Source organism: Rana temporaria, chromosome 3 (genome assembly GCF_905171775.1).
Source record: "Rana temporaria chromosome 3, aRanTem1.1, whole genome shotgun sequence".
In the NCBI taxonomy this organism is placed as follows: domain Eukaryota; kingdom Metazoa; phylum Chordata; class Amphibia; order Anura; family Ranidae; genus Rana; species Rana temporaria.
The window spans coordinates 446,717,366-446,745,291 of NC_053491.1; the positions used below are offsets into that span (position 1 = coordinate 446,717,366).

A 27,926-nucleotide genomic window follows, 5' to 3' on the forward strand; every position below is an offset into this window, starting at 1 on the left:
CGGGACGAGGGCGCGGCTATTCGTTTCTAGCCACCACCTGGAGCTGAAGAACGGGGAGAGCCGTATGTAAACACGGCTCCCCCGTGCTTCACTGTGGCGGCTGCATCGATCGAGTGATCCCTTTTATAGGGAGACTCGATTGATGACGTCACTCCTACAGCCACACCCCCTTACAGTTGTAAACACACACTAGGTGAACCCTAACTCCTACAGCGCCCCCTGTGGTTAACTCCCAAACTGCAACTGTCATTTTCACAATAAACAATGCAATTTAAATGCATTTTTTGCTGTGAAAATTACAATGGTCCCAAAAAATGTGTCAAAATTGTCCGACGTGTCCGCCATAATGTCGCAGTCACGAAAAAAATCGCTGATCGCTGCCAATAGTAGTAAAAATAAAAAAATTTATAAAAATGCAAAAAAACTATCCTCTATTGTAAACGCTATAAATTTTGCGCAAACCAATCGATAAACGTTTATTGCGATTTTTTTTTTTTTTTTTTTTTTTTTTTTTTACCAAAAATAGGTAGAAGAATACGTATCGGCCTAAACTGAGGAAAAAAAAAATTTAGATAACAAAAAGTAAAAAATATTGCATTTTTTTAAAAAATTGTTGCTCTATTTGTTTATAGCGCAAAAAATAAAAACCGCAGAGGTGATCAAATACCACCAAAAGAAAGCTCTATTTGTGGGGAAAAAAGAAGCCAATTTTGTTTGGGAGCCATGTCGCACGACCGCGCAATTGTCTGTTAAAGCGACGCAGTGCCGAATCGCAAAGCCTGGGCATTTAGCAACAAAATGGTCCGGGGCTTAAGTGGTTAAAAGACAGCCGCTACACTGTTTGTAGCTGCTGACTTAAAAAAAAAAAAAAATCGCAGCTGGAACCCCGCTTTAAGGAGATTCATCCTCTCGATTTATCCTGTTTACTGCCATCATCAAAAGTAAAAGAAAATCCCAAATTTTCATCCGCTAGCAGCTGAAAAAGGGTTAGAAGCGCCACTGCAGCAGCGCTTTGCCGGTGCTTTAGGAGTGGTGTATTGACAGATCCTACAGCGCCTTAAAGATGCTGCTTGCGGGACTTTTTTCTTTAGCGCGTCCTGCCAGCGCACTGCTCCAGTGTAAGAGCCCTCGGGCTTTCACATTGGAGTGAGATTTGAGGGGTTTTACAGGTGTTATTTTTAGCGCTATAGTGCCTCAGTGGGAAAGGGGTCTAAGGCTGCATTCACACCTGAGCGTTTCAAAGTCCCTCACTAAGCAGGCGGATGACAGGTCCGTGTCTGCTTCACTATGCAGAGCGGACAGGGACACAGTCCTGCTCTACTTTTTGGGCAATTGGATGGAAACGAACGGCCTGTCTGTTTCCATTCGATCTGCCGGATGGATGGGAAATTGGACCACCATGCCTCTGTTTTTGGTGGACAGGATCCGATCAGATATCAGCGGACATGTGTCTGCTGTCATTCGCTGCTCTATAGAAGAGACTGAAGGGTCCAATTGGATCCACCTGAGAGACTGACCTGATTGGACAGCCCATGTGAGGCAGGCAGCAGCTTTTTTTGACATTGAAAATTAGGGCTCAGGCTTATTTATAACGTTTTCTTATAAAGACTTTACTCCTGCAGTACTTTATAAGAACAGGGTATGATTTACCATCCCTGAACCCCAAAAAAGTTTTTATACCTTGGTTATACCCTAAGGTAGATTTAGTTTTGGATAGAGTGGGGGCAAGTTTAAACCCCCTGTCAAGTTTACACTGGGGCGGGAGCGGCGTCGGCGATGAAGCGGAATTTTCCCGTCAATTTCACGGCGCTATTCAGCCGCTAGTGGGTAGGGGTGGTTTTACACCCCACCCTCGCGGCCGAGAAAGGGCTAAAAAGCCGTGGTGCCCCATTCATTTCAATGGGCAGGAGCAGTATACACACAATTTTTATTACTGTCCTGCTAGCGCACCGCTCCAGTGTGAAAGAAACCCTTCAGGGCTTTTACACTGGAGAGACGGCAGCGGCTGTTTTAGGTCAGTTTGCAGGCGCTATTTTTAGCGTTCTAGAACCTGCAAAGCGACCTAGTGTGAAAGGGGTTTAAAAAAAAAAAAAAAGTCTTTGGAGCGGTGAAGGAGCGGTGTGTATACCACTCCTGCCCATTGAAATCAATGGGGCACTGTGGCTATACCAGAGGCGCTTTGCGGTGGTTTCTAACCCTTTCTCGGCCGCTAGCGGGGGTAAACCCGACCCGCTAGTAGCCGAATAGCTTTGCGAAATTTACGGTAAAGGACCGCTAAAAATAGCGGCGTTTTACCACCGACGCCGCCCCTGCCCTAGTGCGAAAGGGGTTTAAGAGCAATGGGTCTGACTCTGTTATGCTGCCAGGGTATGAACCTTATGCTGCAATAGCAGTTAGACCACTTTCACACTGAGGCGCTTTTCAGGTAAAAACGGCGCCTAAAAAGCTCACGAAAAAGTATTTCCATTAAAATCGATGAATGCTTTCACACTGGGGCAGTGTGCTGGCAGGGCCGTGAAAATATTCCCTTTTCCATTGAAATGAATGGAAAGCTCTTCAAAAGCGCCTGAAAAGCTCTTCAAAAGCGCCTGAAAAGCTCTTCAAAAGCGCTCGGCGTTTTTACTGGCAGTTTAGAAGCACCTCGGTTTGAAAGTGGCCTTAAAAAAATAAAAATAAAACAAAAAAGCACAGAGAAGCAAATGCTTTATTTGCAGTCTAATTTCATATAGTAATACATCAAAAGGGTACAGTTGGGCTTTTTAAATTTAAGTACTATTTGGATTGTTGACAGAATCGCAGAAACGCAAAGATTTGTCTATTCACGCATAGTATGATTTTTATTTTTATTTATTGTATTTTTTTATTTCTTTTTGGAGATGTCTCAGGAGACCTGTACAAAACACATCCCTTAAATTTCGCTTTTTGTGATTTCTGTACATAATCCGCGATAGAAATGATCTGATGTATTTGGGCAGCTCCTGTATTGCGCAATGATTTGTTTTCGTCCTGAAAGACGTCTTTTGTTTTGTGCTGAGGCCCTCTTTGTACGGAGTGTGGAGCCGGGACTCGCAGGCCTCGCAATGTGTCCCTGTAAACACTTATTGTTTGCCTTTCTACTTAGCTCCATGATAATGAGATCTTAGCAGGAGGAAGCAGCCTAGCTGGCAGACCGAGGTGGGTGAGGGGCATTGTCATGCCTTACAGTAAGGTTGTAAACACATTTCTTTTATAATGTGTGTAAAGCTAAAACCTGAGTTCATTTTGGAGTAAAGTCGTGATCTGACTATCTGGTTCCGGCTATCAAGATGGTTCCTGTAAGGACTGCGCAGGCGCAATCCATGCCGACGGAAATCTCCGAACCTCGGCCGGCATCCAGGGCGACGTGGAATTTGAGGAAAGTGGCCAGTCGGCCTCACGTCCTCGCTTTGCTCGCTCGGCCTCCTGACTCTTTTTTTTTTTAACATCCTCCAATCCACGGGGATGTTAACCACTACCCGACGGCCGTACGACTTTATACGGCCGCAGGGTGGTTCTAATCCTCTAACTGGCCGTGTTTTTACGGCCTGCGCGCGCAGTCAGCAGCACGGGCGCGTGCTCGCCGCATCGCTGAGATGCCGATGCGAGTGCCTGGCGGCCGTGATGTCCGCCAGGCACTCGGGATCGGCGGCTACAGGGACAAGACGTGGAGCTCTGTGTGTAAACACAGAGCTCCACGTCCTGTCAGGGAGAGAGGAGACCGATCTGTGTCCCTTGTACATAGGGACATAGATCGGTCACCTCCCCCAGTCACCCCCCTCCCCCCACACAGTTAGAACACAATTTAGGGAAACACATTTAACCCCTTCCTCACCCCCTAGTGTTAACCCCTTCAATGCCAGTCACATTTATACAGTAATTAGTGCATATTTATAGCACTGATCGCTGTATAAATGTGCATGGCGCCAAAAATGTGTCAAAAGTGTCCGATGTGTCCGCCATAATGTCGCAGTCATGAAATAAATGCTGATTGCTGCCATTAGTAGTAAAAAAAAATAATAATAATTCTGTCCCCTATTTTGTAAGTGCAATAACTTTTGCGCAAACCAGACGCTTCTTGCGTTTTTTTTTTTTGTTTTTTTTTTTTATTTAATTTTTTTTTACCAAAAATATATAGAAAAATACGTATCGCCTAGACTGAGAAAAAAAATGTTTTTCTAAAAAAAATGGGCTATTTATTACAGCAACAAGTAAAAAATATTTGTTTTTTTTTTCAAAATTGTCGCTCTATTTTTGTTTATAGCGCAAAAAATAAAAACCGCAGAGGTGATCAAATACCACAAAAAAAAACTCTATTTGTGGGAAAAAAAGGACGCCAATTTTGTTTGGGAGCCACGTCGCACGACCGCGCAATTGTCGGTTAAAGCGACGCAGTGCCACAAGCTGAAATTTCACCTGGGCAGGAAGAGGGTATATGTGCCCAGTAAGCAAGTGGTTAACATCCTCCAATCCAGGGGGATGTTAAGGAATGAGCCTGGATGCCGGCCGAGGTTCGGAGATTTCCGTCGGCAAGGATTGCGCCTGCGCAGTCCTTACAGGAACCATCTCGATAGGGGAACCATAACGACAAGTCACCGGCCAAACATGGATCAAAATTCTGCCGGTTCAGCAGGGATCAGCCGAATTTCACTTCATGTATGGGCACAAGTCGAACTATCCATCGAATTGTGTACAACCAAACCAGCCTGTTGGGTTTATCCTCAACAATTAATGCTGTTGGCACAGGGAAGGCTCCCCCCCCCCCGCTTGCAGAACGCAATAGCCCTACGGGAGGGATTCCCCCCATCAAGTGTGGCTGTGCTGATGGGAAATAGCAGTTCTGCTTTGCAACATATTCCAGGTATGAATATTTTATACATTGTTATGTTGGTCCAGCTTGGATCAATGCCTGGCGATGCCCCTGGAAATCACTGAAGTACACACCGCTACTACTGGGGTTTCCACTTTCTTCCGGGTTGAGCAGCTGGGCTGCTGCATGCAGAGGACAGGAGGTTGGCAGCTCGGCAGGGGCGCTTTGCAAAGAGTATTTTTGTATTCTCTAAACGAATGCAAAGCGTTCTTTGATTGGACTGGACAGGCAAGTTTCTTTTGCGATTTAATAGCTTTTCTTGCGTTTTTTTTTTTTTTTAAAGCGGAGTTCCACTCAAAAGTAAAACTTCCGCTTGTATGTCTCCTCCCCCTCCGGTACCATATTTGGCACCTTTTAGAGGGGAATGGGTACCTGTTTTTGACAGGTACCGTTCCCCAATTCTGAAATACAGAGAAGTGGCCCGATCTCTCGCAAGGTTGGCCCTCCCTCCTCCTCCTTTCCCCGCCCCTGGGCCAATTGGGAAGCGCAGTGTGCTTTGCGCATGCACAGTAGGGAACAGGCTGTGAAGCCGAAAAGGCTTTACTGCCAGGTTCCCTTACCAGGAATGGTGGTGGCTGCACCCGACTGCCGTTCAGAAGATCGGCTTGGGTGCTGATATCATGGGCTCCCTGGACAGGTTCCGTACGTCAGGGATCGACAAATCTGTCGATCCGCCGTCGTATCTTAGCTGTCTAGTTCCGCCGGCCGCTAGGGGTGTGAACGCTGATTTACGCCTAGAATGCGTAAATCAGCGATATACGCCGATTCACGAACGTACGCTTGCCCGTCGCAGTAAAGATACGACGTTTACGTAAGGCTTTTTCCAGCGTAAAGTTAGTCGAACAAATAGCTGGCCTAGTCAATGTTAAGTATGGTTCCCGCGTCGAAATTTGAAAAATTTACGTTGTTTGCTTAAGTCGTCCGTGAATGGGGCTGGACGTAATTTACGTTCACGTCGAAACCAATACGTCCTTGCGGCGTACTTTGGAGCAATGCACACTGGGATATGTCCACGGACAGCGCATGCGCCGTTTGTAAAAAACGTCAATCACGTCGGGTCCCGAGTAATTTACATAAAACTCGCCCCCCTCATCCTCATTTGAATTGGGCGCGCTTACGCCGGCCCATTGACGCTACGCCGCCGTAACTTAGGAGGCAAGTGCTTTGTGAATACAGCACTTGCCTCACTTACGGCGGCGTAGCGTATATGCGATACGCTACGCCGCCTCAAAAGTGAGCCGCCCTACCTGAATCCAGCTATACAGTTCATTTACATGTTTTCCTATGGGACACGTTCACATCCATGAGTTTTTTTCAGCTGCTGCGTATTTGGAAAGGGCAAGTACTTTTTAACGCAAAACGGTGCTATTTTTTATTTTTTGTTCAATATACTTCAATGGAGAAGCTGCAGAAAAGCACGTAATGTGTTTATGTGGCAATTTGTGTTTTGTAATCTGCCCAACAATAAATTGGCCCAAAAAAAAATGAAAAATGCTATTTTTTTTTTAAGGCTATTATCCGATTAAACGAAACAATAATCGGCCAACTAATCGATTATGAAAATTATTGTTAGTTGTAGCCCTAATCTAAGCTGGACCAAAGTAACTATGTAAAAACGCCATGACTACACTTCAGCTTAAATTGAGCAAAGTTCCACTTTTAAAGAATTAGTGCAGAACAGATATTTCAGTTTGTCTCATATTGAAGGGTTAAATCACCCAACAGTTTCTCCAATCTCTTGGGGACTCTATTGGCGAGATCTCTGTGCTTAGTTTTCTGATCTGCAAACCTGTTTTGACCGTTTTTTATAAGGGGTTCCCGCTCTCCTTGTTGGGTTTTTATTTTAAGTTTTGGAGGATGGAACGGACAAAGGTGGGCGGCAACTTCCAAGTAGACTGTAAAAGAGGCGGGAATGACAGGGAGCTGTTGTATATCCAGGACACATCAGAAGCCAGGGGGGCTCTCGATGCACCAGGCTTTATTAAAATATCACTTCTGGGTAGAATGACTACTTGAATTTTTAAAGGAGTTGTAAAGGCAGAAGTTTTTGTTTCTTTTTATCTTTATGCACTCTATGTATTAAGATTAAAAAACCTTGTGTGTAGCAGCCTCCCCAGCACCCCCCAATTACTTGCCCGAGCCCCATCTCTCTCCAGCGATGTCCATGAGTGTCTAAGCCGTCCGGGACACTACTCCCGATTGGCTGAGACACAGCAGTGGCCATTGGCGCCCACAGCTGGTAATCAAAGTCAGTCAGTCAATCAAGGGAGAGAGGGGGCGGGGTCAGGTCAGAGCTCCGTGTCTGATTGGATACACGGAGCTCTGACTCGGCCTGGGTGTCCCCATAGAGAGCTGCTGGTGTAGGGGGCACTCGAAGGGAGGGAGGGGCTCGGAGCAGCAAAGAGGGACCCGAGAAGAGGAGGATCTGAGCTGCTCTGTGCAAAACCATTACACAGAGGAGGTAAGTATAACGTTTGTTTTAAAAAAAAAAAAATGAGACTTTACAATCACTTTAAAGTGACTTATTTTGTTTGTTATCCTTTAACATCCATTGTCTTTCCTTTTTCTTCTGTGTCCTTTTAGCCTCTGTATCCTCCCCCTCCGTCTGTCTCTTCCCACCTTCGCTTGTCATCATGTCTCAGACTCTGCAAATGGAGATTCCCAACTTTGGGAACAGCATTCTGGAATGCTTGAACGAGCAACGCCTCCAGGGTCTGTACTGCGATGTCTCTGTGGTGGTCCGCGGTCACCAGTTTAAAGCCCACCGGGCCGTCCTGGCCGCCAGCAGCTCTTATTTCAGAGACCTGTTCCACAACAGCAAGAACCCGGTGGTGGAGTTACCCGGTTCTGTCCAGCCGCAGTCTTTCCAGCAGATCCTGAGCTTCTGCTACACCGGACGGCTCAGCATGAATGTAGGAGACCAGTTCCTGCTTATGTACACGGCTGGCTTCCTGCAGATCCAGGAGATCATGGAAAAGGGAACCGAGTTCTTCCTGAAGGTCAGCTCACCCAGCTGTGACTCGCAGGGTCTCCATCCTGAAGAAACTCCCAGTTCTGAGCCACCAAGCCCCGCCACAACAGCAGCAGTTGCAGCAGCAGGTACGGTCATGGTGCCTCTGTCCTCGACTACATCTTACAACACTTCACGGCCTCCCCGGGTTAAGACGGAGAGCCAGGAGTCAGAAGCTGTTCAGTGCACCCCCGTGGCCAAGAGACTGTGGGATGGGGGACAGAAAGACGCAGGAGGAGCCAATAGGAAGGTGGCACGTTTTTCCCAAGGAGCCGGTACTGGACCTGGTGGGCCATCAGGGGGAGCAGGAACGGCTGCAATGGGTTCGGAGAGGACCAGCCCGGGAACATCCAGCGCATACACAAGTGACAGCCCAGGGTCTTATCACAATGAGGAGGATGAAGAAGAGGAGGTTGGAGAGGATGGGACAGAAGAACAGTACCGACAAATCTGCAACATGTATACAATGTACAGCATGATGAACGTCAACCAGGCCGGTGAGCGAGCCAATGGTGGCATCAGTAGCGGTATGTGTGATTTTGGTTATGGTTGATCTATGTGTGATGTATGTGCTTAAGAACGGTGGCGACATTTCAGAATGGCAAAGTTCTTTGTTAGTCTTTAAAAGACATTTTAGTTTCCTCTAAAATATGTATCATTTGTGACTTCAAGATTTCAGGGGGGTGAGAACTAAAACACTTAAAGATCAATAAAAGTTTTTGATATTGAAAAAGAGTAATTTCCTCTACAGATTCTATAGGTCTAAAAATTAACTTAAAGCGGGGGTTCACCCAAATTTTTTTTTTTTTTAACTACTTGCCGACCGCCCACCGTCGTTATACGTCCTCACTTTAAAGATGAATATCTCGGTAACGGCAGCAGCTGCTGCCACAATCGAGATATTCATCTCTTCTGTGGGCGGCTGTGTAAACGATAATGGCGGTCTCCGCGGCGGATTCACCGCGAGATCGCCGTTATCGGTGGCGGGAGAGGGGCTCCCGCCGCTCTACCGCGCCCTCCGCCGCTTACCGTAGCGGTGGAGGGGATCGCGACCGTTCGCTAGCTGAGCGGGGACGAGACTGAAGGAAAAATCTCCTTCGCCCGTCCCCATAGCTCTGCTGGGCGGAAGTGAAGTCAAAACGTCAGTCCCGCCCAGCCTCTTAAAGAAACATTTTTTTTTTTTGTCATTTGAAAAAATGACATTTCCAAATTTTTTTTTTTTTTTTTTTTTGCATTTAAGCCTAAATATGAGATCTGAGGTCTTTTTGACCCCAGATCTCATATTCAAGAGGACCTGTCATGCTTTTTTATATTACAAAGGATGTTTACATTCCTTGTAATAGGAATAAAAGTGATAATTATTTTTTTTTTTTTCAGTGTTAAAAATTGTAAAATAAATAAAAATAAATGCGAAAACCCCCCAAAAAATGTTTTAAAGCGCCCCGACGAGCTCGCGCGTAGAAGCGAACGTATACGCGAGTAGCGCCCGCATATGAAAACGGTATTCAAACCACACAAGCGAGGTATTGCCGCGATCGTTAGAGCGAGAGCAATAATTCTAGCCCTAGACCTACTCTGTAGCTCAAAAAATGCAACCTGTAGAATTTTTTAAACGTCGCCTATCAAGATTTTTAAGGGTAAAAGTTTGACGCCATGCCACGAGCGGGCGCAATTTTTAAGCGTGACATGTTCGGTATCATTTTACTCGGCAAACATTATCTTTCACAATATATAAAAAAATTTGGCCAAATTTATTGTTGTCTTATTTTTTCATTTAAAAAAGTAAATTTTTTCCAAAAAAGTGCGCTTGTAAGACCGCTGTGCAAATACGGTGTGACAAAAAGTATTGCAATGACTGCCATTTTATTCTCTAGGGTGTTAGAAAAAAAAAATATATAATGTTTGGGGGTTTTAAGTAATTTTCTAGCAAAAAAAAAAGGTTTTGTCTCGTAAACACCGACTCTGAAAAACAGGCCCGGGGCTAAAGTGGTTAAATGACATCTAGCAGAGCCAGCATACTAAGGACATTACATTTCGGCATTTCCTTTTTTTTTTTTTTCTCTGTACATACCTTTTATATCCTGAGGCTTCCGGGTTCCGATGACTGCGGGACTGGGCGTTCCTATCCTTCCGTTCGATGATTGACGGCTTGTGAAACAGGTGACCTGTCGCACAACGCGCGTCACCAGATGTCGGGAAATAGCCGAGCTGCGAGTCGGCACTCGGATAGGAACGCCCAGTCCCGGAGACATCAGAACGCGGAAGCCCTGGACAAAATCAGGATATAAACGGCATCTCGGCATGTTCAACAGTAAGATCAAACGGAAGGAGACCAAGTAGTAAAATGTTACAACAATCTATAATAGATATGACTATGCATAAGGGTAGAACGTATAAATCATCTGAAGACCGTTAGTAGGGAGGGTTGAATCAAGAGCACCTCTCCATTTGGAGAAGGGGGGCCTTGAAATGGTTATATTATCCCAATTGTAAACTGATGGTGACATACGTACTTTGGACAAAAGACATGATAAAAAACGTGCAATATAATAGAAAACTTCCTCATCTTACTGCTCCCCCCCCCACACAGTGGCGTTTCTAGGGTATGGCAGCTATGGCAAGTGCCATATGAAGGGGGCGCTGTTGAGTGGCTGGGCAGCAAGGCACTTGCCAGGGTCTGAGGGTCTCTTCTTCCCTCCTCCCGAGCATAGGCAGGATCTCCTTTGCTAATGGACAATGGCAGCACTATCCCTGCTGCGTTCAGCCACAGCCCTCCCCTGTTCTCCCATTCCATCTGGTCGGATTGACAGCGCACAAAGGAGGAGGAGGAACATCAGTTTCTCTCGCTTCTCTGTCAAAACTGAGGCTTTAAGTGATGAAGATTTCATCACTTCCAGTATTGGTTCTGCATTTACCTGGCCTTGGAGGGCAGAGGAGGGATCAATGGGTCTAATAAACCCCAGATTTCTCCATAAAGAGGATATGTCACTACCCAAGGTATCGCAAGGGATGATAAATATCGCTTGTTTTGTTTGCTGTTTTTTTGCTAAAAGATTTGAAACCCATTTTTCAGATAACCTTGACAGGGGCGCAGTTTCAGTGCTTGCCATAGGCGCTATTTTCACTAGATACGCCTCTGCCCCCCACAGTAATGTCGAGAGCTAGTTGCAGACGGGACAATATTTTTTTTTTGTTAAAGCGGTGTTTCACCCTAAAAAACGCGCTTCTAGCATGCCATCAAGCATACTAGCGCGAGCTACAGTATGCTTTTCTTTTTTTTTTTTTTTTTTTTTGCGCCGTACTCCGTTTAATCCTGTAGTGAAGTTTCAGACTGCCCGCGGGGAATGGGCGTTCCTATGCAGAGGGAAGATGATTGACGGCCGGCTATGGCGCGTCACGCTCCCCGAAGATAGCCGAAATAGGACTTGCCTCTTCACGGCGCCTGCACACAGACATCGGAGCTGACTGTGCAGGCGCCGTGAAGAGGCAAGTCCTATTTCGGCTATCTTCGGGGAGCGTGACGTGCCATAGCCGGCCGTCAATCATCGTCCCTCTGCATAGGAACGCCCATTCCCCGCGGGGAGCCTGAAACTTCACTACGGCAGTAAACTGTGAGTACGGCGCCAAAAAAATAAAATAAAGGCGTGCTGTAGATCTCGCTAGTATGCTTGATGGCATGCTAGAAAAAAAAATGTGGTTTTTTTTAGGGTAAACCCCCGCTTTAAGGTCAGGACTCTGTGCCTTTCCGGTTAGGAGAAAAGACATGATGGAAACTGTGGAACATAATAGAAAATGTCCTCATCCTACGGTTCCCCCCAGAGTAAGGTCGAGAGCTAGGTACGGGCGGGGCACAGATTTTTGTGTTGAGGTCAAGGCCAGGTTTTGCAGGCCATTCAAGTTCCTCCACCCCAAACTCTCGCTCACCGGTCCAAATCATTTGGTGGAAGGGGATTATGGTGTGGGGTTGGGTTCGGCCCCTTGGTTCCAGTGAACGGAACTCTTAAACCCCTTTCACACTGGGGATGCCCGCGCATTGGCGCTAACGCGCCACTCTTTTTATCAGGGCTTTTCGGCCGCTAGCAGTGCGCTTTTAACCCCAAAAAAGGATTACAATCACCCATGTCGTGACACTTCCTATTCATTGCAATAGGCAGGGGCGTTTTGGGAACATTGTATGCAGCGCTCCCAAATTGCCCCAAAGATGCTGCTTGTGGGACTTTTGCTAATGTCCCACAAGCACACCGCCCCAGTGTGAAAGCACTTGGGAGGCAATTTTCAGGCACTATTTCTAAAATGCCTGAAAATTGCCTCAGTGTGAAAGGGGTCTTAAGCGTTGGCATACCAAGACAATTTTATGCTACCCACTTTTTGGGGATGGCACCTTCCTGTTCCAACATGACTGCGCACCAGTGCACAAAGCAAGGTCCATAAAGACATGGATGAGCGAGTTTGGGGTGGAGGAACTTGATTTGCCTGCACAGAGTCCTGACCTCAACCTGATAGAACACCTTTAGGATGAATTAGAGTGGAAGACTTTAAGCCAGGCCTTCTCGTCCACATCAGTGCCTGACCTCACAAATGCTCTTCTGGAAAAATGGTCAAACGTTCCCATAGACACTCCTAAACCTTGTGGACAGCCTTCCCAGAAGAGTTGAAGCTGTTATAGATGCAAAGGGTTCGCCAATTTAATATTGAACCCTACGGACTAAAACTGGGATGCCATTAAAGTTCATGTGCGTGTAAAGGCAGGCGTCCCAATACTTTTGATAATATAGTGCATCTGCTTCATGTAGACTACATTATTCCCAGCCAGATGTATCTACCACATATAGGCACAAACATTTCTGAGTTCTCCAAAATTGATCAAGTTTATCTGACCGTTATCTATGATATCATTTTTTACCAAGCTAAAGTTGGAGCTCTATGTGGATTTGGCCAGACTTCTCTACCAGTCCAGCGCTTCTTCCTTTTATTATATGAAAATGGTTCTGCTTTCCTTCCCATGCTTGAGTAAATTGGTGCTATGGATGGTTAATATGCTCCATATGTGCTTTCCATGTGTCAGGAGTGGTGTTGCCACTGATTGCTGTAGGTTTTATATATTTTTTTGGTCTTATGCCGCGTACACACAACCGTTTGTAAGGTCATGGAAAAAACTACGTTTTTTTTCTCGACGTGATTCTTGTCAAGCCTGCCTTGCATACACACGATCGTGAAAAAAAATGCTTGAGCAAAGCGCGGTGACGTACAACGGCGCTATAAAGGGGAAGTTCCATTCGATTGGCACCATCCTTTCGGCTGATTATACAGATTTCCCTTTTCATAACTTGCTTCTGAGCATGCACGTTTTTTTTTTTTTCTCAGTCGTTAAAGTGTACACACTACCATTTTTCACGACGAGAAAAAAGGGCAGAAAAAATAGAGCAGGTTCTAAATTTTTTAATGGCCATGTTTCAAGTCGAGAAAAATGCTCTGGAGCCGACACACGACCCACCCACCCACACGACCCACCCACTCACACGACACACACCCCCACCCACCCACCCACACGACACACACCCCCACACACACGACCCCCCCCCCCCCCCACACACACACACACACACACACACACACACACACACACACACACACACACACACACGACCCCCCCACACACACACACGACCCCCCCCCCCCACACTCTCTCACTCACTCACTCACACTCACACACACACACACTACCCCCCCCCCCCCACACACACACACACACACACACACACACACACACACACACACACACACCCCCCCCACATACACACACACACACACACACACACACACACACACACACACACACACCCCACACATACACATACACACACACACACACACACACACACACACACACACACACACACACACACACACACACCCCCCCCCCCACATACACACACACCCCCCCCCCACATACACACACACACACACACCCCCCCCCCACATACACACACACACACACACACACCCCCCCCCCACATACACACACACACATACACACACCCCCCCCACATACACATACACACACACACCCCCCCACATACACACACACAACCCCCCCACACACGCATACATATATATATATTTTTATATATATATATATATATATATATATATATATATATATATATATATATATATATATACACATACACATACACATACACATACACATACACATACACATACACATACACATACACACACACACACACACAATTTGTTTTTAAGTATCTTTTGGCATTATGTTACATTTCTATAAAATTTCCTTAAGCAAATCAGTTTTTTTTTATCTAGAGATTCTGCCGGCATTGCTGGTGTAGGCGGACAGCTCTACACTGTTGCCTTACAGTTAACTGCGTCATTGACGGCCTGGCGTGCCCACGTCTTCAGGTTAAGCTTTGGGCTGCCTATCTGATAGATGTGAAAGGCGGCGCACCTGTCCACTAAACAAGCTTGTGTGGCGGGCCGACAACACTACTGCTAATTACAAGCCAGTCGCTTAGCGTTGTCAGCCTAAAACAGAAATTCTGGCAGGGCCTCTAGGTAGTAACTTTACAACAGATGCAGAAAATGCTTAAAGGATTGCAGGTATAGATAATCTCCTGTGCGATTTGGGGAGCCGGAGATCCGATCTGGCTGCGTGTTTACAATAGAGCTGGCCCTGAACCGGATGGTCCCCAGCGATCTCTATGATTCTGGGAGGCAGAAGTGATGTCATGACAAACACTGCTATCCCCCCCCTGGAAAGCAGGGGTCAATTTTGTGTGTTTTTTTCCCCCCTCATGCTTTCCAGGGTAGAGGAGATGTCTACAGTTGTGGCCAAAAATTTTGAGAATGACACAAATATTAGTTTTCACAAAGTTTGCTGCTAAACTGCTTTTAGATCTTTGTTTCAGTTGTTTCTGTGATGTAGTGAAATATAATTACACGCACTTCATTCGTTTCAAAGGCTTTTATCGACAATTACATGACTATTATGCAAAGAGTCAGTATTTGCAGTGTTGGCCCTTCTTTTTCAGGACCTCTGCAATGCGACTGGGCATGCTCTCAATCAACTTCTGGGCCAATTCCTGACTGATAGCAACCCATTCTTTCATAATCACTTCTTGGAGTTTGTCAGAATTAGTGGGTTTTTATTAGGGTTGTCCCGATACCACTTTTTTAGGACCGAGTACAAGTACCGATACTTTTTTTCATGTACTCGCCGATACCGAATACCGATACTTTTTTTTAAATGTGTCCCCAAATGCAGCCATCTCCCCCCACATATGTGGCCATGTCCCCCCCCACAAATGCAGCCATGTCCCCCACATATGCAGCCATGCCCCCCCCCTATATGCAGCCATGTCCCCCCACATATGTGGCCATGTCCCCCCACATATGTGGCCATGTCCCCCCACATATGCAGCCATGCCCCCCCCCTATATGCAGCCATGTCCCCCCCCTATATGCAGCCATGTCCCCCCCCTATATGCAGCCATGTCCCCCCCCCTATATGCAGCCATGTCCCCCCCCCCCCTATATGCAGCCATGTCCCCCCCCCCCTATATGCAGCCATGTCCCCCCCCCCCCTATATGCAGCCATGTCCCCCCCCCTATATGCAGCCATGTCCCCCCCCCTATATGCAGCCATGTCCCCCCCCCTATATGCAGCCATGCCCCCCCCTATATGCAGCCATGCCCCCCCCCTATATGCAGCCATGTCCCCCCCTATATGCAGCCATGTCCCCCCCCTATATGCAGCCATGCCCCCCCCCCCCTATATGCAGCCATGCCCCCCCTATATGCAGCCATGTCCCCCCCCCCTATATGCAGCCATGTCCCCCCCCCTATATGCAGCCATGTCCCCCCCCCCCTATATGCAGCCATGTCCCCCCCCCCTATATGCAGCCATGTCCCCCCCCCTATATGCAGCCATGTCCCCCCCCCCCCCTATATGCAGCCATGTCCCCCCCCCCCTATATGCAGCCATGTCCCCCCCCCCTATATGCAGCCATGTGTCCCCCCCCCCTATATGCAGCCATGTGTCCCCCCCCATATGCAGCCATGTGTCCCCCCCCCTATATGCAGCCATGTCCCCCCCCTATATGCAGCCATGTCCCCCCCCCCCCTATATGCAGCCATGTCCCCCCCCCCTATATGCAGCCATGTCCCCCCCCCCCTATATGCAGCCATGTCCCCCCCCCCTATATGCAGCCATGTCCCCCCCCCCTATATGCAGCCATGTCCCCCCCCCTATATGCAGCCATGTCCCCCCCCCCTATATGCAGCCATGTCCCCCCCCCTATATGCAGCCATGTCCCCCCCCTATATGCAGCCATGTCCCCCCCCTATATGCAGCCATGTCCCCCCCCTATATGTAGCCATGTCCCCCCCCCCCCTATATGTAGCCATGTCCCCCCCCCCTATATGTAGCCATGTCGTCCCCCCCCATATGCAGCCATGTCCCCCCCCTATATGCAGCCATGTCCCCCCCCACATATATGCAGCCATGTCCCCCCCCACATATATGCAGCCATGTCCCCCCCCACATATATGCAGCCATGTCCCCCCCCACATATATGCAGCCATGTCCCCCCCCACATATATGCAGCCATGTCCCCCCCCACATATATGCAGCCATGTCCCCCCCCACATATATGCAGCCATGTCCCCCCCCACATATATGCAGCCATGTCCCCCCCCACATATATGCAGCCATGTCCCCCCCCACATATATGCAGCCATGTCCCCCCCCACATATATGCAGCCATGTCCCCCCCCACATATATGCAGCCATGTCCCCCCCCTATATGCAGCCATGTCCCCCCCTATATGCAGCCATGTCCCCCCCTATATGCAGCCATGTCCTCCCCCTATATGCAGCCATGTCCCCCCCTACCTAGATGCCGCCACAGCGTGCGGGGAATATCACAGCTTTCATTTGAATAGCTGTAGTATTCCCCGCTGCGCCGCGTATAGACACTCCCCCTTGCTCGGTATTGGACAGATCTAGTATTCTATTTAGGTATCGGGGGTATTTGTGGGAGTACAAGTACTCCCGCAAATACTCGGTATCGGTACCGATACTGGTATCGGTATCGGGACAACCCTAGTTTTTGTTTGTCCACCCACCTCTTGAGGATTGACCACAAGTTCTCAATGGAATTAAGATCTGGGGAGTTTCCAGGCCATGGACCCAAAATGTCAACGTTTTGGTCCCCGAGCTACTTAGTTATCACTTTTGCCTTATGGCACGGTGCTCCATCGTGCTGGAAAATGCATTGTTCTTCACCAAACTGTTGTTGGAAGAAGTCACTGTTGGAGGGTGTTTTGGTACCATTCTTTATTCATGGCTGTGTTTTTGGGCAAAATTGTGAGTGAGCCCATTCCCTTGGATGAGAAGCAATCCCACACATGAATGGTCTCAGGATGCTTTACTGTTGGCATGACACAGGACTGATGGTAGCCCTCACCTTTTCTTCTCCGGACAAGCCTTTTTCCTGATGCCCCAAACAATCGGAAAGAGGCTTCATCGGAGAATATGACTTTGCCCCAGTCCTCAGCAGTCCATTCACCATATTTTCTGCAGAAGATCAATCTGTCCCTGATGTTTTTTTTTTTTTTTTTGGAGAGAAGTGGCTTCTTTGCTGCCCTTTTTTTTTTTTTTAAAGTGTATTTTGTGCGTGTACTCGAGAGAGGAGCCGGACTGCAGGAGTTGGGAGTAGGCAGGCCTCCCCCAGAGGCAATCTGCCACCTTTCTCAATGCCCCGGGTGGCAATGGCGGGTGTGTGAGGGGGTCCTTTGAAGCCCAACTCCCTATGAGGGAGTGAGAGGATCTAGCCCACCTTTTTCAGATTCTCTTTTCTGGAAATTCCAGCAATGAAAAATCCTACTAGTACTCCTTGTTGAAAAACGATGCGAAAAAACAGAGCATATTCTAAATTTTTAATGCCCATTTTTCAGGTCATGAAAAATGCTCTGGAGCCTACTCACGGCCGTTTTTAATGACATTTAGGTCTGGTTCACACTGGGTACGATTTGGTACGATTTGAGATGCGATTTGACATTTGCCGGCAATTGTCGTCAATGTCACAGGCCTAATAGGTGCGGCGCTGCACAGATTTCAAAAAGTAGTTCCTGTACTACTTTTTGCGATTTCGAGCCACAATTTACATTGACATCTGTGCAGAAACCTGCACAGATGTCTCTGAAATCGCGGCCGAAATCGGGACTGCCAGCGGGAGTGAAATTGCGCCAGTTCAGCTGAACTCGCACGGCTTCACTCCCGCAGCCCAGTGTGAACCTGGGCTTAAAAAAAAGGCATTTTTCACGTCATGAAAAACGGTCGTGTGTACGCATGAAAGTTAAGAGCCAGTTTTTCCCAAACCCCCCCCCAGCATAAAGCCTCTTCCTTAAATACCCCCTTCTAGAGTAAATCTCCCCTCCTAGCACAAATCCCTCCCCAAATCCTTCCAATCTTACAAGTGGGAACTACAGGAGTATTGAATTTGGATAAATTGTATCACCACAGGGTGGCAGTGTGGATACGCAAATAGACGTGTGCCAACATCCTAATTGTTGAAGTATTTGTACATTTATTGAAAATGGACTTTATAGGCACACCCGTACATGTCATATTCCTTTAAAATGTTGTTTATTTAAAAATTAAAATACAAAAAAGTGTGTGTGTGTGTGTGTGTATATATATGTGTGTATATATATATATATATATATATATATATATATATATACACATACACATACACATACACATATATATATAGTTGACTATAAAAATGACATGACAAAATTGCCTACATAGCACTCACAGCACCATTTAAATCAATAGTTCCATATATAGGAATAAAGAATATCCTGAAGTGGACAAATGGTGGTCTAAGTATTTTGATGCGATTTATGGTTGAGGCATATTGTGGGTTCGATACCACTTTTTTAGGACTGAGTACAAGTACCGATACTTAATGTGTCCACAAATGCAGCCATGTCCCCCACAAATGCAGCCGTGTCCCCCAAGTGAAAACCAAGCCCCCCCCCCCCCGCCGCCTAGTTGATCAGCGCGGGGGAACATTACAGCTTTCATTTGAATAGCTGTGTGTTCCCCCCCGCCTCGTCATATATAGCCCCTCCCCCTTGTCCGGGCACTTTGATGGACAGATTACCCATCCAATTCTGGGACGGGTGATCTGTCTATCAAAGTGCCCGGACAAGGGGGAGGGGCTATATATGACGAGGCGTGGCGGGGGAACACACAGCTATTCAAATGAAAGCTGTATTGTTCCCTGCGCTGATCAACTAGATGGCGTCGGCGGGGGGGGCGGTCTTGGCTTTCTCTTTGAGGACTGCTCTGTCTGGAAAAAAAAAAGTATCGGGTGAAGCATCGGGAGCATTTGCGCGAGTACAAGTACTCGCGCAAATGCTTGGTATCGGTCCTGATACTAGTATCGGTATCGGGACAACCCTGCAGGAAGGAAGGTCTGCCCTTGACTCGTTGTTACTAGCTGAGCATGCCTACTTTCTTTCTAAAGGTGATAACCCTATTTTTGCATAGGATGCCAATCAGGTAGCGTTGCCATCCTAAGACAGTAACAATAGAGGCTGTACCTGGCAGTATAAAGCGCTTGAAAAGGAAAAATTAGGTAAAGAAATGTAATTAAAGCTAAAAGTATAATTAAAGGCAAAACTTTTTTGGATAGTGGAGATGGATTAGAACCCCTGTCGGTTTTTATTACTGTCTGTGCCCCCTGTTAGGGAGTATCACCCTCTTCATTTGTCCTGTTTTAACGTTATCATTGAAAGCAAAAGAAAAACACAAATTTTGGGTTGTCCCCAGAAAAGTAATAGCTGGAAATTCTTAGAATGGGGACACTAGTTCTGGTGAGTTGGGGGTCCCCAAGGAATTCCCTTCATTTACAGGGATTTCCCCTCACTTCCTATTGAACAAGAAGTGAAATCTCTGCAATGGGACACAGATGGCGAAAAAAATTATATAACCCTCCCTTGCTCTATTCAAAACTGGAGGAAAAAAAGTTCTTCTTTCTACTCTACTAAGTTGCATTGAAGATAAATCTCTCCAGAAGGGACACAGATGGTCAAGAAAAATCCATCAGTGGTTATTATAACCCTTGCTTGCTCTAGCCAAAAAAAGTTTTACTTCTAGTTCTACTTGAACTCCTGGTTGTTTTTCTCCTATACCACCTGCAACCCTCTAACTCAGGGGTCTCAAACTCAAATTACCTGAGGGACACAAGTCAAGTTTCCATATCCCATGGGGGGCCGCATGCAAACTTTCAAACTTCAAAAACAACAGTACTGGTGTCAGCGAACACATTATTAACCCCCAGCACTGGTGTCAGCGAGCGCATTATTACCACCAGCACTGGTGTAAGTCAGGGTTTGACAAATTTGCTTGGAATCTAGGAGCCAGCTAAAAAAGTTAGGAGCCAGAAAACGCACCCCCGTCTCGACGAGCTTGCGCGCAGAAGCGAACACATACGTGAGCAGCGCCCGCATATGTAAACGGTGTTCAAACCACACATGTGAAGTATCGCCGCGATTGGTAGAGCGAGAGCAATAATTCTAGCCCTAGACCTCCTCTGTAACTTAAAACATGCAACCTGTAGAATTTTTTTAATCGTCGCCTTTGAAGATTTTAAAGGGTAAAAAAGTTTGTCGGCATTCCACAAGCGGACGCAATTTTGAAGCGTGACATGTTGGGAATGAATTTACTCGGCGTAACATTATCTTTCATAATATTAAAAAAATGGGGATAACTTTACTGTTGTCTTATTTTTAAATTAAAAAAAGTGTATTTTTTTTCCAAAAAAGTGCGCTTGTAAGACCGCTGCGCAAATACGGCGTAACAAAGTATTGCAACGATCACCATTTTATTTTCTAGGGTGTTAGGATAAAAAATATATATAATGTTTGGGGGTTCTAATTAGAGGGAAGAAGATGGCAGTGAAAAATAGTGAAAAATGACATTAGAATTGCTGTTTAACTTGTAATGCTTAACTTGTAATACCAACGGCCACCACCAGATGGCACAAGCTCACATCTGGTGGTAATAACGTGTAATACCAACGGCTCACCACCAGATGGCGCCAGCACACAAAAAAAAATAATAATTTTGTTCCCTCTTTGCTACCCCCACTTCCACCCTGCCTGCGGGCCATTTATAACTGGTCCGCGGGCCGGTACTTTGAGAACATTGCTCTAACTAATCACTGGCATAAAAAAAAAAAAAAAAAAAAAATAATAATAATAATAATAATAAAAAAAAAACTCCTCCTGTTCACCTAAATCCACAGTGACATGACATTCTGGCCCCAAATCTTCTCTCGGAGTACAGGAGGTTGGGTCATTCTGCCACATTGACTCCAGCGTGATGTGGACAATTGCTATTGGCTATTCACACGCCAGGATCCACTCGGGATCAAGAAGATTCTGCAGGTGATTCTGGCAGTGTGAAAGGACTGTCTGGCATGGGCATGTCTACATGGCTGAATTATCCGTCCACAACACACACTCTGGAGAGGGACCTGGACAGTAGACTTGGTTAAAGAGGAGTTCCACCCAAAAATGGAACCCCCCCCCCCTCCAGTGTCACATTTGCCACCTTTTCAGGGGGGAGGAGGGAGCAGATACATGTCTAATGCAGGTATTTTATCCCACTTTCAGGCATAGATCACTGCGGTGACCTACGTCCAGCACCTACACTGTACCTCCCCCCCCCCCCCCCCCCCGCTGTCACAGACACAGGTCCCAGAAGACAGCAGGGACCAGTGGAATGGCACAGAGCGACTCGCACATGTGCAGTAGGGAACCAGGAAGTGAAGTCACTTCCTGATTCCCTTATCGAAGATGGCGGTGGCAGCAGCACCCGAGAGCCGAGGGAGTGATCGGCTTTGGGTGCCGACATCGCGGGCACCCTGGACAGGCAAGTGTCCATAAATTAAGTCAGCAGCTGCTGTATTTGTAGCTGCTGACTTTAAAAAAGAAAAAAAAAATTGGCGGAGCTCCGCTTTAAAGGGGAGTTCCAGCCTTTTTTTATGTTTATTAAAAGTCAGCAGCTACAAAAAGTGTAGCTGCTGGCTTTTAATAAACAGACACTTACCTGCTCCACGGTTCGAGCGATGCGCCGGCCGGGGCTCCGCTCCTCTTCCCTCCCTCCCTGGCCGGTGTCTTCATTCCAAGTGTGGGCACCCACTGCACATGCGCGAGCGTCACTGCGCATACGATCGCCTACAGGGAGGGGCTGCAGTAAGGCGATTAAGCTTTCGCCTTACCAGCCCCTCGGCGGAAGGAGGAAGTGGGACAGGAAGTCCCACTCCTCCTGAAGCCCCCCCCCCAAGTTCCATTTTGTGGACCTCCGCTTTAAGTATAATATACTTCAGAAGGTAAAATAAATATTTTATTTTTTAAATTGACAGGGTGCCAAACTTTCCTCTTGGTTAAATGGGGGGGAAAAAAATCTGCACGTTAAAATTTTCAGAAACAAATCTGCTGCCTGTGGAGGTGATGAAGACCTCCTTGCACTTAGAGACTCAGTAGAACATGTAAATGAATGGGAGCTTTGCATATCTTTTTGTGCATTTGTATGTGGCGCTGGTTGTTGTACTTGGCGTGTGTGTGTTGTCCCTTATAAATCAGTTGATGTTGATTGTTGTGTGGTCTTGTCGGTTTTGGTGAGTTCAAGTCCATCGTCGTCGGTCTCGGTGTGCAGAACGCCTTTCCATGACTGTGCAATGTATAACCTGTGTGCCTTGTCCTCTTACCATTAGAATATTCTTTGAATTCTTCAGCTGAGAAGGTGGAGGCTTTGCCTGATCCGGTCTTCTCAGACTCGAGGAACCGCGTTCGTGTCAAGCAGGACCTGGCCACACTACCAGCTGAGCTCATCAGCCAGATCGGGAACCGTTGTCATCCAAAACTCTACGAAGAAGGAGATCCTGCTGAGAAGATAGAACTGGTGACGGGTATGTACTGCCGGTTTTTTATATGCTCCTCTGTTTTCTAACAAGCAGCTTCTATGTATCTTACTTAGGTTGACCACATGTTGGCCCCGCCATGTTCTAAGATGATGTAGCTGAACTGAAGTTCTGCACTAGTCCATTGGGCTCAGAACAGTCCCATAAATTGTATGACCCTTAAAAATCCCTCATTCACTTCTGTATCTATAGGCATTGTGGATAAATTCCTCTTTAACCTCCCTGGCGGTATGATTCTTTCAGAAAAAACATGCTGAAAGCGGTACCATTATTTGCAAGGAAATTTGGCGTTTTATATTGTAGGTCTGTCATTTTTAGAAATAACTCACTTAAATCTGACCAAACAAGCTTCTAATAGGCATCCCGGGTATGACATTTTTTTAAAAACAAAATTATAAATTATAATATAATAAATAATTATAAATAATTATAACAAATAATAATATAATTATAATAAAAATTATTCAATAATGTAATCAAATCAAAATCACTGAAATTTGCTCAGTTGCAGAATTGTCGCTGTCATTATTTTTTTTTTTTTATGACGAATTTCCCCACAAATCGCTATCGCACAATTCTGCAAGTGATTATAATTTATTATCGCTGTTTTTTTTGCTGATCTAAAACTATTTTTGACATAAAGGGACACTTTTGGTTGCTATGGACAATCTACAGTTTGCAGGGAGAAAGAAACGTTTTTATTATATAAAATGACATGCAGGGCACTGGGCAGACCACTAGGGACAGGGGGGGTGTGTTTTTTTTACATACAGTACTGTAATCTATAAGATTACAGTATACTGTATGTAAGGTGTTTATTTACTTTTTTGAATTTGGCGCCGTTCTCCGTCCCCGTGCGTCGTAACGTCGCAGGGAACGGAGATCGGCGTCACACGGAGGCACTGTGTGAATCGAGCGAGGTCCTGCTCGCTCACACAGCGCGGTGGCATCGCTGGATCCAGGGACAAGGTAAGTAAAATTCCCTGTACATCCAGCGAGGCGAGCCCGAGTCTGACTCGGGGTTACCGATCGTAGCCCAAAAATCTCACCCCGAGTCAGACTCGGGAACACCGCCCAGGAGGTTAAAGCTCACAACAGTGGCACAGAAATCTCTGCTATTTTTCCATTAAAAGCAGAATCTTGGCAGTTTGCCAACCAGATGTTTCTAATTTCTCAGAAACTAAAATCTTGGAGTCTTTGTTGTGATCTTCAAGAATGAATCACTTAACAGTGGCTGCAGTTAGAGAGGTTATTGATGGCTTGCCTTAAAGCTCTTTTCCTGCTTGTTAATAATTAGGGTTGTCCCGATACTCTCCAGTGGCTTTCCCTTTGCCACTGGAGACCTACATAAGGCTGGATTTGGGGGACACATTTAAAAAAAAAGTATCGGTATCGGCAAGTACAAAAAAAAAAGTATCGGTACTTGTACTCGGTCCTAAAAAAAGTGGTATCGGGACATCCCTATTAACCACTTAAGGACCGGACCAATATGCTGCTAAATGACCCAAGGGGTTTTTACAATTCGGCACTGCGTCGCTTTAACAGACAATTGCGCGGTCGTGCGAGGTGGCTCCCAAACAAAATTGGCGTCCTTTTTTCCCCCACAAATAGAGCTTTCTTTTGGTGGTATTTGATCACCTCTGCGGTTTTTATTTTTTGCGCTATAAACAAAAATAGAGCGACAATTTTGAAAAAAATGCAATATTTTTTACTTTTTGCTATAATAAATATCCCCCAAAAACGTATATAAAAAAAAAATGTCCTCAGTTTAGGCCGATACGTATTCTTCTACCTATTTTTGGTAAAAAAAAAATCGCAATAATCGTTTATCGGTTGGTTTGCGCAAAATTTATAGCGTTTACAAAATAGGGGATAGTTTTATTGCATTTTTATTATTTTTTTTATTTATTTTTTTTTTTTACTACTAATGGCGGCGATCAGCGTTTTTTTCCTGACTGCGACATTATGGCGGACACTTCGGACAATTTTGACACATTTTTGGGACAATTGTCATTTTCACAGCAAAAAATGCATTTAAATTGCATTGTTTATTGTGAAAATGACAGTTGCAGTTTGGGAGTTAACCACAGGGGGCGCTGTAGGATTTAGTGTTCACCTAGTGTGTGTTTACAACTGTAGGGGGTGTGGCTGTAGGACTGACGTCATCGATCGAGTCTCCCTATAAAAGGGATGACTCGATCAATACGCCGCCACAGTGAAGCACGGGGAAGCCGTGTTTACATACGGCACTCCCCGTTATTCAGCTCTGGGGAGCGATCGCGACGGAGTGGCTATAAACGAATAGCCGCGCCGTCGTCCCGGATCACTCCCCGAGGGAATCCGGCCACTGCATGTAGCAGGGGGGGTCCCGATCGGACCCCCGACCCGCGGAAAGGCAGGGATGTACAGGTACGCCAATGTGCCTGTCCGTGCCATTCTGCCGACGTAAATGTACATGCGGCGGTCGGGAAGCGGTTAATAATACATTTTTTTTTATGTAGTTTGATGCCCTATAGTCTGGATGCAGGGGCACTTCCTGCTACTACAGGGGTGACCAAAGCTAAATTATATTGGTTTCTAAGGTGCTCCAATGGTGTGTTTGTTTTTTTTTTTTTTTTTAAAGCTGTTTTACTACACTATAGATATAGAAGAAAAAAAATCTAAATCCATACTCTGGTGGCTAAACCTTTAGGATTGGTACAAAAATTCATATTTTGACCTGTTCAGAAATGATGACCACAATCCTTTCTTACCATCTCAGGAACCAATGTGTTTATCACCCGTGCTCAGCTGATGAACTGCCATATTAGCGCCGGAACACGCCACAAGGTCCTACTTCGCCGGTTACTGGCCTCCTTCTTTGACAGGTTAGTAGCGGGATGGGTTGTTATGATGGAACGTTACAACTGGCTTCTTCATGTGTAGAAGAGGTTAATGGTCATAATGAAAAAATTGTATTCCCTGTATTATCCTTTTTTTTGCAGAGTACATAGAACTGTCCATATCAGCCCCACCTCTAGAGGGTCACGTGGCCTAATTTCCCTGCTACAGTCATTCTATTGCACATCCTATAGCAGGGGTAGGCAACCTGGGGCCCTCCAGTTGTCATGGAACTACATTTCCCATAAGGCATCGCAAGGCTGGCAGTTACAATTACTCCCATAGGCATGATGGGACTTGTAGTTCTGCTACAGCTGGAGGGCCTCCAGGTTGCCTACTCCTGCCCTATAGGGCCAGTTCGTTACCAGTATGTTTTTGGACTGTGTGAGGAGCTGCACACAAGCAAAGGTAGAACATACAGAATCTATGCAGATGTGCCTGAAGAACATATACAGGAGATCTGCAATACATTTACATATCCCTTTGTTTTATTCCTTTAAAGTATATGTAAACCGTCACCTTGTAAAACAACCCGTTCAGTTTAAAATAGAAATTAAAGGCAAAACATTTGTGTATATAGATAAAAATTAAGAAAACAAATACCTTTTTTTTTTTAATAAGTAATCGCATTCCCTCTGTTCGAAGCTGCATAAGAGCTGGGGGAGGAGAAACACCAGTACCCTGATCTTCTTAGAGAAAGGCTGTCTGGAATGGGGGTGCTTGTCAGGACAAGTCTAAACATTGGAGGAGAGCACACCGTGTTTCCTAGCATAGCTAGGGAAATGACACTCTGTGCTCTCCTGCCCAGGGGTGGCTCTAGGCTTTGTGAGGCCTTAGGCATAACTTAGACATGAGGCACCACTCACCCGTAATGGTAAAAAAATGAAAGCGATAAAAATTAACTGCATAAATTGCATATATTAAGAGCCTTAAAGTGCTGGTGTCAGTGCACTCTTTCTCAGCACTGGTGTCAGCGTGTTCTCAGTGCTGGTGTCGGGGCACTTTTTCTCTTCACCCCCCCCCCCCGCCAGGAGATGAAGGGGGTCCCTGTCCCAAGGGGAGATGAAGGGGGTCCCTGTCCTCAGGGGGCGGAGCTCTGGATGAGGAGGACTCTGGGATGAGCGGCGCAGCATGGGGAAGGATAGAGGGACACGGAAGAGCCGGTGAACGGCCAAACACACAAGTAGGGAAGGTGACACAAAGCAGCCAGTGCGGTAGAGGCTGGGGCTCTGCTACTCACCCCATCCTCCAGCCACCCGGGCGCTGCTATTCCTACCCACCTCTAGCTCTTTAATTCAGCAAATTAGGTGGTCACAAGGCCCCTGTGGGTGCGAGGCCTTAGGCGACCGCCTAATTTGCCTAATTAGAGAGCCGCCTCTGCTCCTGCCTGGTGTGGAAAGTTTTGGATAGGAAAGCAGAGGAACTGGCAGGAACACCAGGAAGGAAGCAATACAAAACGCAACAGGATACTTTTTCATACAAGTACATGGAACAGCAGGCACAGAAATATGAAATGTTAAGGTTACATATTCTTTAAAGACCCTGTAAGCAGCATAAAAAAAATACATTTTTTATTTACTAGAAATGCACTCCCCTCCTAATGTTGTGGATGTGCAGCATATTTACCATATAGTTGCCTTGTGTTAAACTACTGAATTCATCCCCCTCTTTTCATCTTCGCAACATAGATAGCAGTTGTTCAGTAGTCAATTGTAAGAACTGGATGGACTCTTTAAGATAACGCAGGCAGGATGCAAAGGCCATGAGATTGCTCTAAATTGGCATGATTAAGGCCCCTTTCACATGAACTTTCCAGTCGCTCCATTCAGCCCTATGGAGCAGCGGATGTCAGCGGTGACATGTCCACTGACACCCGCTGCTATCCAATCCCATTCTGTCCGCCAAATCCAGATGGCTGGTGACCCTATTTTCCATCCGCCTGGAGGATTGGATGAAAACTGACAGGCGGTCCGTTTTCATTTGATTTCCCCATAGAGGAGAGCGGGGCTCTGACAGGTCCGTCTCTGCACAGTGAGAGGAGATAGACCTGTCATCCGCCTGCTCAGTGGGGATCAGCGTGTGAAACAGGCCTAACAGTTCTTTTTTTTTTTTTTTTTGCTTT

General features: G+C 46.3%; 1 protein-coding gene across 6 annotated transcripts in view; it reads left to right on the forward strand.

Annotated features, from left to right (window-relative positions):
* The window catches only part of NACC1 (nucleus accumbens associated 1), a 62,732-nt gene that overhangs the window by 11,983 nt on the left and 22,823 nt on the right, over nucleotides 1–27,926 (forward strand). For 2 of the 6 annotated variants that reach the window (XR_005748082.1, XM_040346571.1), the window contains exons 3-5: nucleotides 7,469–8,422; nucleotides 22,718–22,912; nucleotides 25,686–25,791. Coding sequence is in view for 4 of the 6 variants with exons in the window: in XM_040346571.1 (XP_040202505.1) it covers nucleotides 7,519–8,422; nucleotides 22,718–22,912; nucleotides 25,686–25,791 (1,205 nt within the window). In the remaining 2 variants the exon portion in view is untranslated. The remainder of the gene's footprint in view (nucleotides 1–7,468; nucleotides 8,423–22,717; nucleotides 22,913–25,685; nucleotides 25,792–27,926) is intronic. The other 4 variants (XR_005748084.1, XM_040346574.1, XM_040346572.1 and 1 more) reach the window with 3 other exon arrangements.